Source organism: Phyllostomus discolor, chromosome 12, assembly GCF_004126475.2.
Source record: "Phyllostomus discolor isolate MPI-MPIP mPhyDis1 chromosome 12, mPhyDis1.pri.v3, whole genome shotgun sequence".
NCBI classification, from domain to species: domain Eukaryota; kingdom Metazoa; phylum Chordata; class Mammalia; order Chiroptera; family Phyllostomidae; genus Phyllostomus; species Phyllostomus discolor.
In genome coordinates this window covers 12,086,185-12,099,158 of record NC_040914.2, presented here as the reverse complement: position 1 = coordinate 12,099,158, position 12,974 = coordinate 12,086,185, and the positions used below count along the sequence as shown (strand labels likewise).

At 41.9% G+C, this 12,974-nt stretch overlaps 1 protein-coding gene across 1 annotated transcript; it reads left to right on the top strand.

Annotated features, from left to right (window-relative positions):
- Nucleotides 1-5,692: 5,692 nt before the first annotated feature.
- Nucleotides 5,693-11,149, top strand: LOC114511402 (carcinoembryonic antigen-related cell adhesion molecule 21-like). Its single transcript, XM_036012777.1, has 3 exons — nucleotides 5,693-5,738; nucleotides 7,606-7,959; nucleotides 10,869-11,149. Exons 1-3 carry the CDS (start codon nucleotides 5,693-5,695, stop codon nucleotides 11,147-11,149), a joined length of 681 nt encoding a protein of 226 aa, XP_035868670.1.
- Nucleotides 11,150-12,974: the final 1,825 nt, after the last annotated feature.

The window sequence follows — 12,974 nt, the reverse complement described above, 5'->3', positions numbered from 1 at the left end:
TCCAAGTGTACAACTAGCAGAAATCAGAGTAATAATGAATAATTAATAATTAATAATAGGTGAGCCATAGTAAATGTGACCCCATTCCATGGTCAGATGGGTAAACTGGATTTGTGTATAGTTTGCCCTCAAACTGTAAGTAAATGTTATACAAGATGCAAAACATAGAGAAATGAGACATCACAACTGAGTCCTTAATAGATCATAGGTTCAAAAAGACCAGGGTATTTTTCTAATAAGGGCCAGCGGGACTGACTCTTCCCATTTATCTCCTTTTCTCTTTTGAGAACATTTGGCTTTTACTTCCACCCAAGGTGAAGTTCTTGCTGTATCACCAATGGTTTATCATGCAGCAAGACAAATGCTAAGACTTCCTAAGAATCCCTTCCTACCACTTGAGACAATATTATCTAACCAAAAGATTGGTCACCAATGCATCTTTTAGGTTGATTTATAACCTAAGAGGGCAATGCAGACAAAAAAAAAAGTTGCCTCATACTGAACCTGACAAGCTCAGGAAAGGCTTGTGTGTTTGGAGTCACAAACTCAGAGACCTGAAGTAACTACATAGGATGATCTGAAATTAAAAATTTCACAAAAAGCAAGTCATGGTGAGTAGTCATGTCGAAGGCCAATCTATTTCCTGATAAAAGTCAATCTTTGCCTTAATAGGGTATTTGTTTTGTTTTTATTTTTTTCCTTTACCATAACATACCTTCAAAATGTCAGAGTAATTTTCTTTTTCCCACAACCCTGACTGCACCATAGCAGAGACCACATACCTTCTCATTACTATGGTTATTGTGTTTTTTGTTAACTGCTATCTCTCCTGTACCAACCAACATAACAATTGTGTCTATTTGTTTTACTTTTTACCCAGTCTCAGAGATTTCTCTAATTTGCACCCTCTAATTCCTTAATGGATAGCCCATGGATTTTGTGTAACACCTCAGGCCTCTGGCTTTCCCTGTACTGTATAAAATAAGGGGTGACACTGCCATGTTTCAGAACATTCTCTCAATCCACTGTGGTTTTGCTTCCCACAATTATTGTCATATTTGGCCCAAGTATATTCATAAAAATTCCCATCAGGTTGGAACATTTCTTATGTTGACAGCTAAAAATCCCAAGCTTCTGATGAGAACTTGGTCTTTCCTGTGACCTGCTCTCACTGTGAAACTATCCAGAGGACTGCCAAGAGTTGTTTCTTCACAACATAAGACACTGTATCACCCACATCACTTAGAACATTCCAAAAGACTTAGCTGCTCTTTTCTAAAATCCAAGAAAAAGGCCAAACATATTTTTATGGCATCACATGAGAGAACTGAGGCTTATTGAGGTGGATTCATTCACCTAGAGTCACACGCCCTGCAGGTGGACTCAGACATACTATGTGTTATCAGTGGGCACGTGGCATATATGGTTCTTTTGAGGGATGATCCACCTTATATCAGAGGGATTCAGAAGTTAAACACTACCTTTCCCCTACTCCTAGTGATTGAGAATCCAAATATGAATTAAATGCAGTTTCTGAGGTTCAGCGGTTCATAATTCAGAAACTAAAGGGAAATGGGACCATTATTTTTGCTGTTGTGTTGACTGATGGGTGGGCTGTGGCAGACACTCAGCTTTATGTGAAGAAGCAGGTGTTTCTTTCTGTACGTCTGGGTGGGGCTGTGGCTGTGCAACCTTGAGAACAGAATTCCAGGGGCAGCTCCCTCACTTCTGTTTCTCTAGCTATTGATGGTTGTACAAGCACTGATTCTTTGTCTTGAAGATGTTTCTGCATGTGTGATCATAGAAAGTTTACTTGTAAGAGCCCAAAATTGGAAACAACACAATTGTCCATAAAGGGTGAATAAACAGAATTAATGCATCCTTGTAATGAGATATAACTAGAGAATAAAAAGAAAGAAATATATAAAATAATCAAATTGGGCCTCAAATTAAACACTTTATGATACAAATTTTGAAAATTCCAGAAAATGCCAATGAATTTATAATAATAATAAAAAAATGGACAATTCTCTTAACACTAAAAAAGGAGGTGGAGAGGTGAAGAACAAGGAGATTATAAGAGGGCGTGAAAAGACTTTAATAGTAAAGGACATGTTCTTGATTTTCATTGTACAACTTCTCTGGAGCATGCATCCGGAAACACTTCATAAATTGCATACTTTCAATATGTTAGGTTCATTATATTCAATCATAATTCAAAAACTACATTAAAATTATATATCCACCTATGAAATATTGCCTAAAGTATAAGTTCAATACAAAGTACAAAACTAAAAAAAAAAAAGAAGGCACTCAACTGTATCATGACATTTCCTTGCCCGTGTTTCTGCTTGTCCACAGGTGTGACAGAATTACTCTGCAGAAGGAACCTTTCTGGGACACTGATGACACCACCTCAGCAGCAGCCATAGTGCAGCAGGGGACCAACCTCAACAGCATCGCTCATTCCACAGTCTTTCTAACTCTTCAAGCTTCCACAATGGACTCTGTCTACTCTTCCATCCAGCCAAGCATCACCTCTACATAGGTCAGTCTTTTGAGGAAACATTTTTTTAACACCTTCTGTTCTTTATGGAGTAAATGTCCACTAACTCTTCAGGTTTCAGCCAAGAGGATACTTTCTGAGAAGTGTCTTTGTGTTTCCCAGACCAGCTGAGACTCAATTACATACTCTGGATGGACCAGAAGTTTTGTTTTGAGGCCCTTTTCTGAATTATAATTAAGTTCCTAGAGCCTTGATTTACCTGACAGCCTGTCGGTGTTACAAGGTAAAGTCAAGGAACACAGGGCCCACACTTGTCTTATTTTGCTTAAAGTTCCCAGGGCTCAGCCAGGACCCTGACACATACTCCACAAACACTTGTTAAATCAATAAGGGAAACTGCACAGTGGAAGCTTGTCACTGTGTGACACTTGTAGTCAAATTATGTTCTTATGGGCACAAAGGCACTGGTGTCAGCATGACAGGAGGGTGCCACCTGCTTGGAGACATCCTAGGGTTTGGTTTTTATTTCTCATATGGTCAAAAGGAATGAAAGAAACTTCCCAACAGTGAGGGGTTGAACTTCATTTTATTCCTCCAAAATCACAGCCTTCCACTGTCCCACCTTGTGAGTGATGTATCATCAGACCAGGCCTATCATTTTCCTGTTCTCACAGATACCTGAACTGACAGAAACATTGGATTCTCAATCCCTGAAAGAGTTCCTGCCAGGGGAAGAAAGAATGCACCCTGACCATATAGGAAAGAGGGAAGACTTTTCATTCCCAAAATTTTTGGTTTGTGGGACACCTGCCTGTTGTCTCTGAAGACATGTCTCCAGTTCATGATGTCTTAGAGAACAAGGGAAACTTTGTGTCAGAATGGGGCAAGAGAACCCAGAATCTGTGGTTGCTTCTATTCAAATGGGGTGAGGGCTCTAAGAAAACCACTCTTCTCCTGAAGAAGAACAAACAGGGGCCCTAGTTAAGTATTGACCTGGAGATGCTCCAGTTCCTGGGCTCTGTGGGCAGACAGGGACACAGAAATGAGGTATGTCTGATATCCCAATGTAGTGATGGTAGACACACAAGACATATTTGGGATGCAACTTTGATACACATAGGAAATAGACACAGGAACCAGGCTTTGGTTCAGATGGAGAAATAGCCTGATTTTCATCCCCTGCTTTAACAGGCCTTTCTTGGTTCCTGCCTCTTGACTTCTCTGTCCCACCTGCTACTTCTAGAGACTGTTAACAGAAAGGGACTGTGACGTAACCCTGGCAAGCTCAGGGGGCCACATGGAAGGCCTGAAAATACTCACAAAATATTCTGATCAGAAACTTCTAACTTAGTAAGTTATCACATCACAGGCCTATATTTTCCTTAAGAAAGGTTGTGTTTAACTTAAGTGAGCCCTGATCCATTTTTGTGCATCTTCAAGAGCATAACTTTGACACATCAGAGTGATTTTCTTTGCTGGACCATTCATGTCACAGTCTGGGACAAGTGTATGAGATCACAGCATCCTTTAGGTTATCTGGTCCCCAGCACACCTTTTCTGTGTCTTGTAAATTCTAATTATCCTCTAACTCACCAATGTAAAAAAATATATGTCTCTCCATTTTACCTTTTTCTACAATTCTGGATATTTCTCTGCTATATTTTCTTCCACCTCCTTCTGGATTTTAACCAAATTTTATCATTTTCTACTTGGATGATAATGTACAAAATAAGCTGAAAAGCTGCCTTTCTTCAAAGGATTTGAGTCCTCTCTCCAAGACATATGAGGTAAGTTTGGCTCAGATAATCTCATTACATTGCTGAATAAATTTGAAGTTGGTTTTGTTGTTGTTGTTGTTGTTGTTGTTTACCTTGACATAGCCTAGGAGCACCTCCTCTCTCAGAGGTTTCTGTGCTGCTCTCTACTCCACGCCTGGTATCATCCATGGGCAAATCTTGTGACAAAAGGAATCTTCCCAGGGATAACTGAGAGGCTGTCTCAACAGCCAGCAGCACAAGGACAGGTCCTACAAACAGACTTGGAGAGGAATGGTCTACCTGAAGCTGTCTCTTAAGAACCAGGCAGCCTATAGTCACCTGATCTTTTACAACAGTCCCTTCTTCCTGGGACACAGAGAATATCTCCTATTTCATACCCAAAACTGCCTGTTCCACTGAGAATTCTGGTTCTGAGTTTGTATTCCTGGAAGCAAAAGCCAATCTGGTGACAATCTGAGATAGAAGAAGGGTCTGCTCTTCAATTACGACCAAGTGTGATCATTTCTCATCTGCTGAGTTATTTTTGTTACCTTCATAGGGGAAAAATATAAAACCACAGAGCTTCTGAGAACATGGGGAAGACCTGGTACCCAGATGGGTTTCTGTGTCACAAACAAATAATTCCCTTTTTTGATGATATCTGGGACTCTCTGTGTAGTGCTGACAGACCCAAGCTAAAGACATAGCAGAGATCAATGCTGGCATTATTGTGTCATCCTCTCAAGACACCTGTGTCCCTGTCAGCCTTGCTATTGCAAGTGAGCTCCAGAGGCCATAATTAAGATCAACCTTCCCTCAGAGCTTGTCAGATACAGAGTCTCTGGCCCACTGCACCCAGTTAGAATCTGCAGTATAGCAGGATCTGGAGACTTCCCCTGTACACAGAAGAACAGGAGAGGTGGTTCTTCTTTCACATCCAGGGATCTCACTCTAAATAGGCACCCACATTAGCTGGACAGCTGCATAAGCTGCATTTTTTAGGTGTGACCTGGGCATTGCAATGTTACAAGGTTTCACAGGTGATCTGATGCAGAGCAGGAGTGACTTCCTTGTGACAGGTTTCTGGGACTCAGTTCAAGAACTACTGCTCTGAAGGGAAGAATCAAATGTGTGAGAGAGAGGGCTGTGAGAAACACTGCTGGGCACCTTACAGAAAGCTGTGGAGAAACCCTGAAATCCAGAAATTCCAGGTTTGTGCTTTTCCAAATACAGCATGAGAGTGAGTGTTTGTGTGGTGGTGTGTGTGTGTGTGTGTGTGTGTGTGTGTGTGTGTGTGGTGTTGAGAGGTCTCAGGAGTTCCCAGGGAACCAAATTATAGCAGGGCACTACTGGTTAGAATAGCAAAGGGTGGCAATAACTAGAGCAGGCAGTTGGATGGTAATCTGCATACATCCTGCCCCCAGCTCACATGACAAAAATTGTAATCTTGACCCTGAATAAAGCTCAGCCCACAGGTAAGGCACACAGCAGGTTGCACCATTCTGGACAGAGGTGCCTGTGAGCCTCACTGAACCTGACACTTCTCTCAGAGAGTCAGCCACAGAAGAGACAACATACAGCATGGGGTCCCTCTCAGTCTCTACCCACAGAGGACTTGTCCACTGGCAAGGGCTCCTGCTGGTTGGTAAGTAGGAGACAATTCCTTGGAGTAGGCTAAGGATCTGACACAGAGACTTCCTGGGGTCTGCTGAATAGACCTTGTTCTGAGAAATAAGGAAAGTCTTCTGTCTGGATCTCAGTGTAAAGTATAAAAAGGAAAAGTAGGATGTGGAAGGGTAAAGTATGCTCACCAGCCCACAGTGAGCACGAACGTTGCTGATGGCTCATTGACACATGAGAAAAACATGCAGAGAGACAACCAGGTCCTGTGGGGAAGTAGGAACGGAACAGCCACTCTCTCTAGTGGGGAGCACCCATATGCATTCCCAAGCAGATTTTTATTGAGAATACCGACTTAGTTTGCGGATTAACAGTCTGGCAGAAAATATCGAAAGAAGTAGGTGACTTACAAAGATGCAGACAGAACCCCTGCTGTGATTCTGGGCAGAGGTTGGAGTTTTAACACATTACTTAAAGGGCTAGTTTTGGTTGCCTGTCTGTGCCTTTATATTCTAATTTAATAACATCCTCTAGCAAACAGATCTCACAAGATCTTGCATATTCTATGTCCCAGGCCTGATTAGCCTGGGGGTCTGCCATTTCTGGTCTAGGCTGCACTGCCCCTGCTATTTCCACAGGCCTGAATTAACAGAGAAGACAAAGGTAGCCAGGAGACTTGGATTTCTCACATCTAAGAACAAGGACTCAGGCTTTGACAAAGCCAAGGGGGCAAAGGTTGATATCCATCGCCCCTTCATTTCCACAACCCTGAGCCTCTTCCCAGAAGCCTCCACATGATCATGCCTGTCTTAGGAAATTCCCTCTGTGGGAAATCTTACCTGTCATTGGCTAACTGATCAAGCTTAGGAGATCAGACACAGAACAGAAAGCGTTCATGCCAGGGAAATAAGTTTTGTCTCCTTAGTGGCTCCTGGTCCGGAGGTCTCTCACTCAGCCTAAGTCATGGGGAGTTACAGTTTCCTGACTCCAGACAGGGTGGTCCCCAACAGAGGGGACCCAGCAAGAGGAAAATCTCATAATCTGTAAGTGGTGAGAGGCAGGAAAACCTGGATTGCTGTTTGTTTCCTATTATTCATCACTGAGTATTGAATTATGAAAACTGATAACAATACTAATGATTTATGTCAGGAAACACTAGAAAAATTTAACCAGGGGTGCTAGATGTTGTCTTTACTACAAACCCCCAAAATGGGCAAATAAACCCCAGGAGGTACAGGACTCATTCATTCATTCCCATATATTTCCAAGCTGTTGTAGTCACTGGAGGTACAAAATCAGACAAGCCCAGCTCTCATTGAGTCCATGTTGTATAGAGGAGAGAGGAACAAAAATGGTGTAGATGTGAGGTCAGGTACACACAACAGCCATGAAAGTAACAGAGTAAGACAGGCCACAAAGTGAAGGCAGAGAATTTTTAGAGAAGGTGGTCAGAAAAATGTGTTTCAAAACTGTTCCTGAGTTTCAGAGGGGTCTAAGCACAGTGAAGAGGTGACCTAGATAAACACCTGGAGATGAGTATTTGAAACAGACAAAAATAACAGCTTCACAGGTGCTGAAGTAATGGGGGCCATGCTGTTAACCTTGACCATGGGAGACACACACTCACCTACAGACCAAGGCTGAGAGATAAAGATATCTGTTCAGAATTCAGGTACCAATGCATAGATACAAATACTGATCATTTTTTTTTCTTTTTCCTAGTCTCATTCTTAATCTTCTGGAGCCTGCCCACCACAGCTCAACTCAGTATTGTGTCCACCTATTGTACCGAAGGGGAGGATGTGGTTCTGCGTATCCGCAATAAACCTCCTGAGGCTGTACTCTATGTGTGGTATAAGGGGAAAGGCGTGGACAAAAATAATATAATTGGGTTTTTTATTATGACATTAAGTTTTCATTTAAGTGGTCTTGAAAACATTAGACAAGAGACGATCACCAGTGATGGATCCTTGCTGTTGAAGAAGGTCACCATGGAGCGTGCAGGACCATACACAATAGTGGCCCATCTTCCAGATTCAAAAAAAGAAATAGGGTTTGGGCAACTTGATGTATATGGTGAGTGATTGCTCTCTGATGACTGGGGTTTGGGAGGAGTGACTCCTACTTCACACACAGGACTGACAGCCCTGGACAATACCTCCATTCCACTCTGCATTTTGTTTAAGGTTCATTTTTGACATTTAATGCAGAATACACAGAGTGTAGACAAACTTCTTAGGATCTCAATTCCCTTCCCAACTTGTAGCCCTGCAGACAGTCACTGCAGACAGAAAGGTCAGTCTGATGAGAGTAACTCAACAGAGGGAGACATATCTCAGTTCTACCCCCTGAGTATGTTCCTATGAACTTGACCTGAGGCTGACCCTGCTATACTAGGTCAGAGCATGGTCTAAGAAGCTTCCAGATATTCATTCAGAGCTCAGCACGGAAACCACTCCCCAGAACTCTGTGGCAGGTTTCTTTACTCCAGTGATGCAAGGCAGCCTGTGCAAGTTTGGGGTTGGGGTCCTCAAAAGGGCTCAGTGTGTAAAGGTTTAATGGGCCTGAGTCACAAGGCTCCTGAGCCTGTCACCACTCCTGGCTCAGGCCCAAGAGTCACATCTTGGCAGAAGTGGAGTTTGGTGTCACCTGAGTCTGTGTGTGGAGAACACAGTTAGACAATGTCTGTGGATATAGCAGACTATCCTGGTGGGGAGGGGGACTTAAGAAGCTTCAGAGAAAGGTCAGCATCCCAAGAAAGAAACTGAGGAAAAAAGATGCTCCTGGAAGGTTGTCATTCACCAGGAATCAGCCCAGACCAATAAGAGATCTGGGAGTCCATTAATAAGGGACGCTTCATTTGAGCAGCTCTTTCTTCCATTTCAAGATGTAGGTCAGATACTGACAATGTTTTATAGCTAACACACTGACAACCTTCTTTACTGAGAATAAACTGAGGAACAGGGAGATACACTCACTGCAGCGGAGTCACAGAGAATATGAGCAGCTCATCAGAGTCACTCTTGGGCTATCTGAATTTCTCTACCATGGGGTCCATAGAAGAGGGTCTTTGGATTCTAAAGCAAAAAATTGGCTCAGAAAGTTTTTGTATTAAGTATCCTCAGCTCATAGGTATACAATTTGCTCTTTGGAGTGAAAAAATTGAGACACTAACGTATTTTTACTCTAGAACCAAAGTACCTGCAGTAACAATCAGAATCACTGTATAGATTACCCAGGCATCTCCCTCAGGAGGTGCATTCATACCTCCCTGACCCAGATTTGACATTACTTATTTATTTCCTGTTTTGGTGCAGTCTCTCCCAGCAGATGTAAATGAAAGGACTTTGTCTTCTCACTCCTCACTCTACTCCTGAAACTAGTTCAGGGACCAATAAGTAACAAACACTGAGTTGCTGTTGATGAATTAGGAAGAAATAAATGGGGGATGAGTGAATGACTGAATGAATGAATGATCCAAAATCACATTGGAGTCTGGAACCTGGCTATAGAGTCCTTTAAATTCTGGCCATGAGGTACAAGTTTTCTGTGCCTCCAGGAACTAAGACCATCATCCCAGGTCCTTTTTTTTTTTCTTTTTCTTTAAGAAAATAGTCTTTCTTGCAATTAGTCTCAGGCCCTGGGGTATTAATCATTATTTTCACATGCAAAATAATTTTAAGTTGTTCTACATTTCTATCTCATAGCCACCCAAAACAAATTTCCACAAGGACCAGAACTTTGGCCAGTCCATGCTCCACACTTGCTATATGACACTGATTTTGCATTTGCACGAGTCCTCACCTGCCCTCAGGGGAGACAGAATGACTTGAATGGTCAAGGTCAAAAGACTTGATTCTGTTGCCATTATTAGATTGCTTGTTTCTGGACTTCATGTGTTGTTCCACTCAAACCCTTAGCATGTCCTGGGAAATGGTGCCCCATAGAAACACACCTCAGCTGGGTGGCAGAAGTCTGTGTGTCTGCAGGGAAAGGCTTCTGGTCAACCAGGAAGTAAGGTGGTCTGGGGAATATTGTGTTATTTCTGGGATGTTATGTATGGCCTTTATTACATGAATAGTTTTCTTCTATTCCTATAGTCAATGTGTTTTATTAAAACCTTAACTATTTCCCTCTATAGATTAACTATACTATGATATTGACTCCGTTGGCAAGGAAATAAATTTTTGTTCAGAGTGAGAAGGCTTTTAGATAGAAATCATCAAGGTGTGATCCATGAACACTGCCTTGGGCCATCCTTAATACCTAATAATTGTTTTAACAAAAATTGAATGCTAAGCCCTGGCTGGCATAGCTCAGTGGACTGAGCACGGGCTGAGAACCAAAGAGTTGCAGGTTCAATTCCCAGTCAGGGTACATGCCTGGGTTGCGGGCCATAACCCCCAGCAACCACACATTGATGTTTCTCTCTCTCTCTCTCTCTCTCCCCTCTTTCCTTCCCTCTCTAAAAATAAATAAATAAAATTTACCCCCCCAAAATTGAATGCTTTTCCACTCGCTGTTAACTTCCTTTGGCCCCAGAGATGGACAAAGGTGGTAAGCTTGCCTTCTCCAAAACATATAAATATTCACATAAGGAGTGGAACCTGATGTCTTGTGACATCAAAAAAAAGTTCTAGGGCAATATCAATAAAGCTCATGAGAGAAAAATTGTACCTGATGATGAGGTTATGAGCCATATGCACTGGGGAGGGGATTTGTGTGCTGCTACTACAGAGAAGAGTGAGGGCATAGGTACAGAATCCCCCTGAAGTTATATAGGCTCAGAGAGGAGGTGTAACTTTCACTTTACATACTATCACCTGAACTTGAACAAGTTTCTTTCTGCAAATGTCAGGACCATAATCTGGTGACCTTTACATAGCTCACTGTGGACTGTGAGTGGTGGAGATCTCTGAGGAAGCAGCATGGCTCCATGTCTCAAAGCAAATTCTCAAAGATTCACATTCTCTGTTTCTCCACAGAATATCTGAGAGTGCCCACCCTCCTAGCCAGCAACTATGTCGTCAGAGAGAATGAAGATAGTGTGGTCTTGACTTGCTACACAAATGGAAAATTCCCCCAGTGGTTTTTAAATGGCATGGATCTGAAGTTCACAGACAGAATGAAGCTGAAGTCAGACGGCAGAAGAATCATCATAAAACCCGTTATGAGGGGAGATGCTGGGGATTACAAGTGTAAAGTGTCCAACCCCATCATGTCTGCTGAAAGTCAGGGTCTTGAACTTTATGTGCATTTTGACTGACCCTCCTTTCTTCCTCTGTGTTATTGAGCTTTAAACTGCATTTGTTTGCACTATTATGATATATCTGTCTGCAGGTGAATAATTCTTAAAATATTTACACTAAGTTAATAAACACTCAAAAATGTGAGCTGACATTGTCATTATTGTTGACTTAAGGTCACATTTCAGACCAACACTTGCCTTGGTTTGGTCTCATTTGTACCATGTCCACAGTGGAGTTAACACTATGTCCCTCAGAGAATTAGCAGTGATTGTGTGATAGCCAGTGGGAACAGGCGATGAGCTCACAGGATCTTAGCTCTGTCACTTCTCAATGCAAACATGAAGAAGCACATGGTCACAGTTGTAGACAATGGGAATGGACAAGAGGACACCCATGTGGGTAGCAACCTTGATCTTAATCTTTATCTTAAATAGTTTTCAAAAGATTTCTATTGAGCGCAGGCTGGGAACCAAAGTGCCCCAGGTTCGATTCCCAGCCAGGGTACATTCCTGGGTTGCAGGCCATAACTTCCAGCAACCGCACATTGATGCCTCTCTCCCTCTCCCTCTCTCTCTCTCTCTCTCTCTCTCTCTCCCCTTCCCTGTCTAAAAATAAATAAATAAAATCTTTAAAAAAAAGAGTTCCTTATAAAAAAAAGGACAGTAGAAATATTCTGGAAAATCTGTGAAAACATAGCTAAATAGGTAAACTGGACACGGATGACTGAGAATGAATTAAAAAAAAAAGATTTCTAAAGTCTCCAGTATTGTTATTTATATGTCAATAAAACTATTTGTGAATGTATCGAAAAGGTATGGTGCATTTACACAACGAAATGCTACACAGCAGAAAGAAGGAGCTCTTACATTTGCGACAGCATGGGTGGAACTAGAGAGTATTATGCTAAGTGAAATAAGCCAAGCAGTGAAAGACAAATACCGTATGATCTAACCATTAAGTGCAACCTAATCAAAAAAAAAAAAAAAAAAAAAAAAAAAACTGACAGTAACCAGAGGGGAGGCGGAAGGGGATAATGGGGGAAAAGTGGGAAGTCTTTTCAGGAAGAATTAGAAAGGACACATGGGCAAAACCAAGAGGACATGGGATCAGGAGAGGAAGGTGGGGATGGCTGGGGTGGAGTTGGGGCTGGGGAGGGTGGGAGAAAAGCAGACAACTGTACTTGGGCAACAAAAAAACAACAACAAGAAAAAACTATTTGAATAAGTTTAGTGCATTTCTGGTCTTTTTGTTAATAAGATGTAATTGGAAACCTTGGTAATAAAGCTAGGACTTTAGCTCAAATGCCCTAGTTCAGACAAATGCCCATGGAATTAAAAATGAACCCATAGTTTATGAAGCTAAGTTTGATCTCCTGTTATTTTGGTACCTCTTGGAAAGAGTCCATCACTCCAAGCTAGAGACTGCAGGCAAAGTATGAGGGTGAAACTCCTTGACCTCAGGTAACAAAACTCCCGTCATATGTTTTATAGAAAAACCTTCATCAGAGTAAACCAAGTGATAAAAGTCAGCTCCTCTGCACTTAGGTAACTAATGAGGTCAAACCATGTGACTCCAGGTATATCCTAGGATCAAGTACACACATCTTCCTTAGGGATTACGTTTGATGACAGGGAATGTTACTGTAAAGAACAATGTAGTGGCTAAATGGAAATCTCCAGAAGCCCAGACTTCTGGGAGATCAGATTCTTACTCTGTTCAGGAAAACTCAGCTATTTTGCACCTGTTTATAAATAACTGGTAATTTGCACCTCTTTATAAATTGCAATAACTGATCAAGATGAAAATTGGGTCTTGGCTGAAAGAGATGTAGTTGTGTTTCCC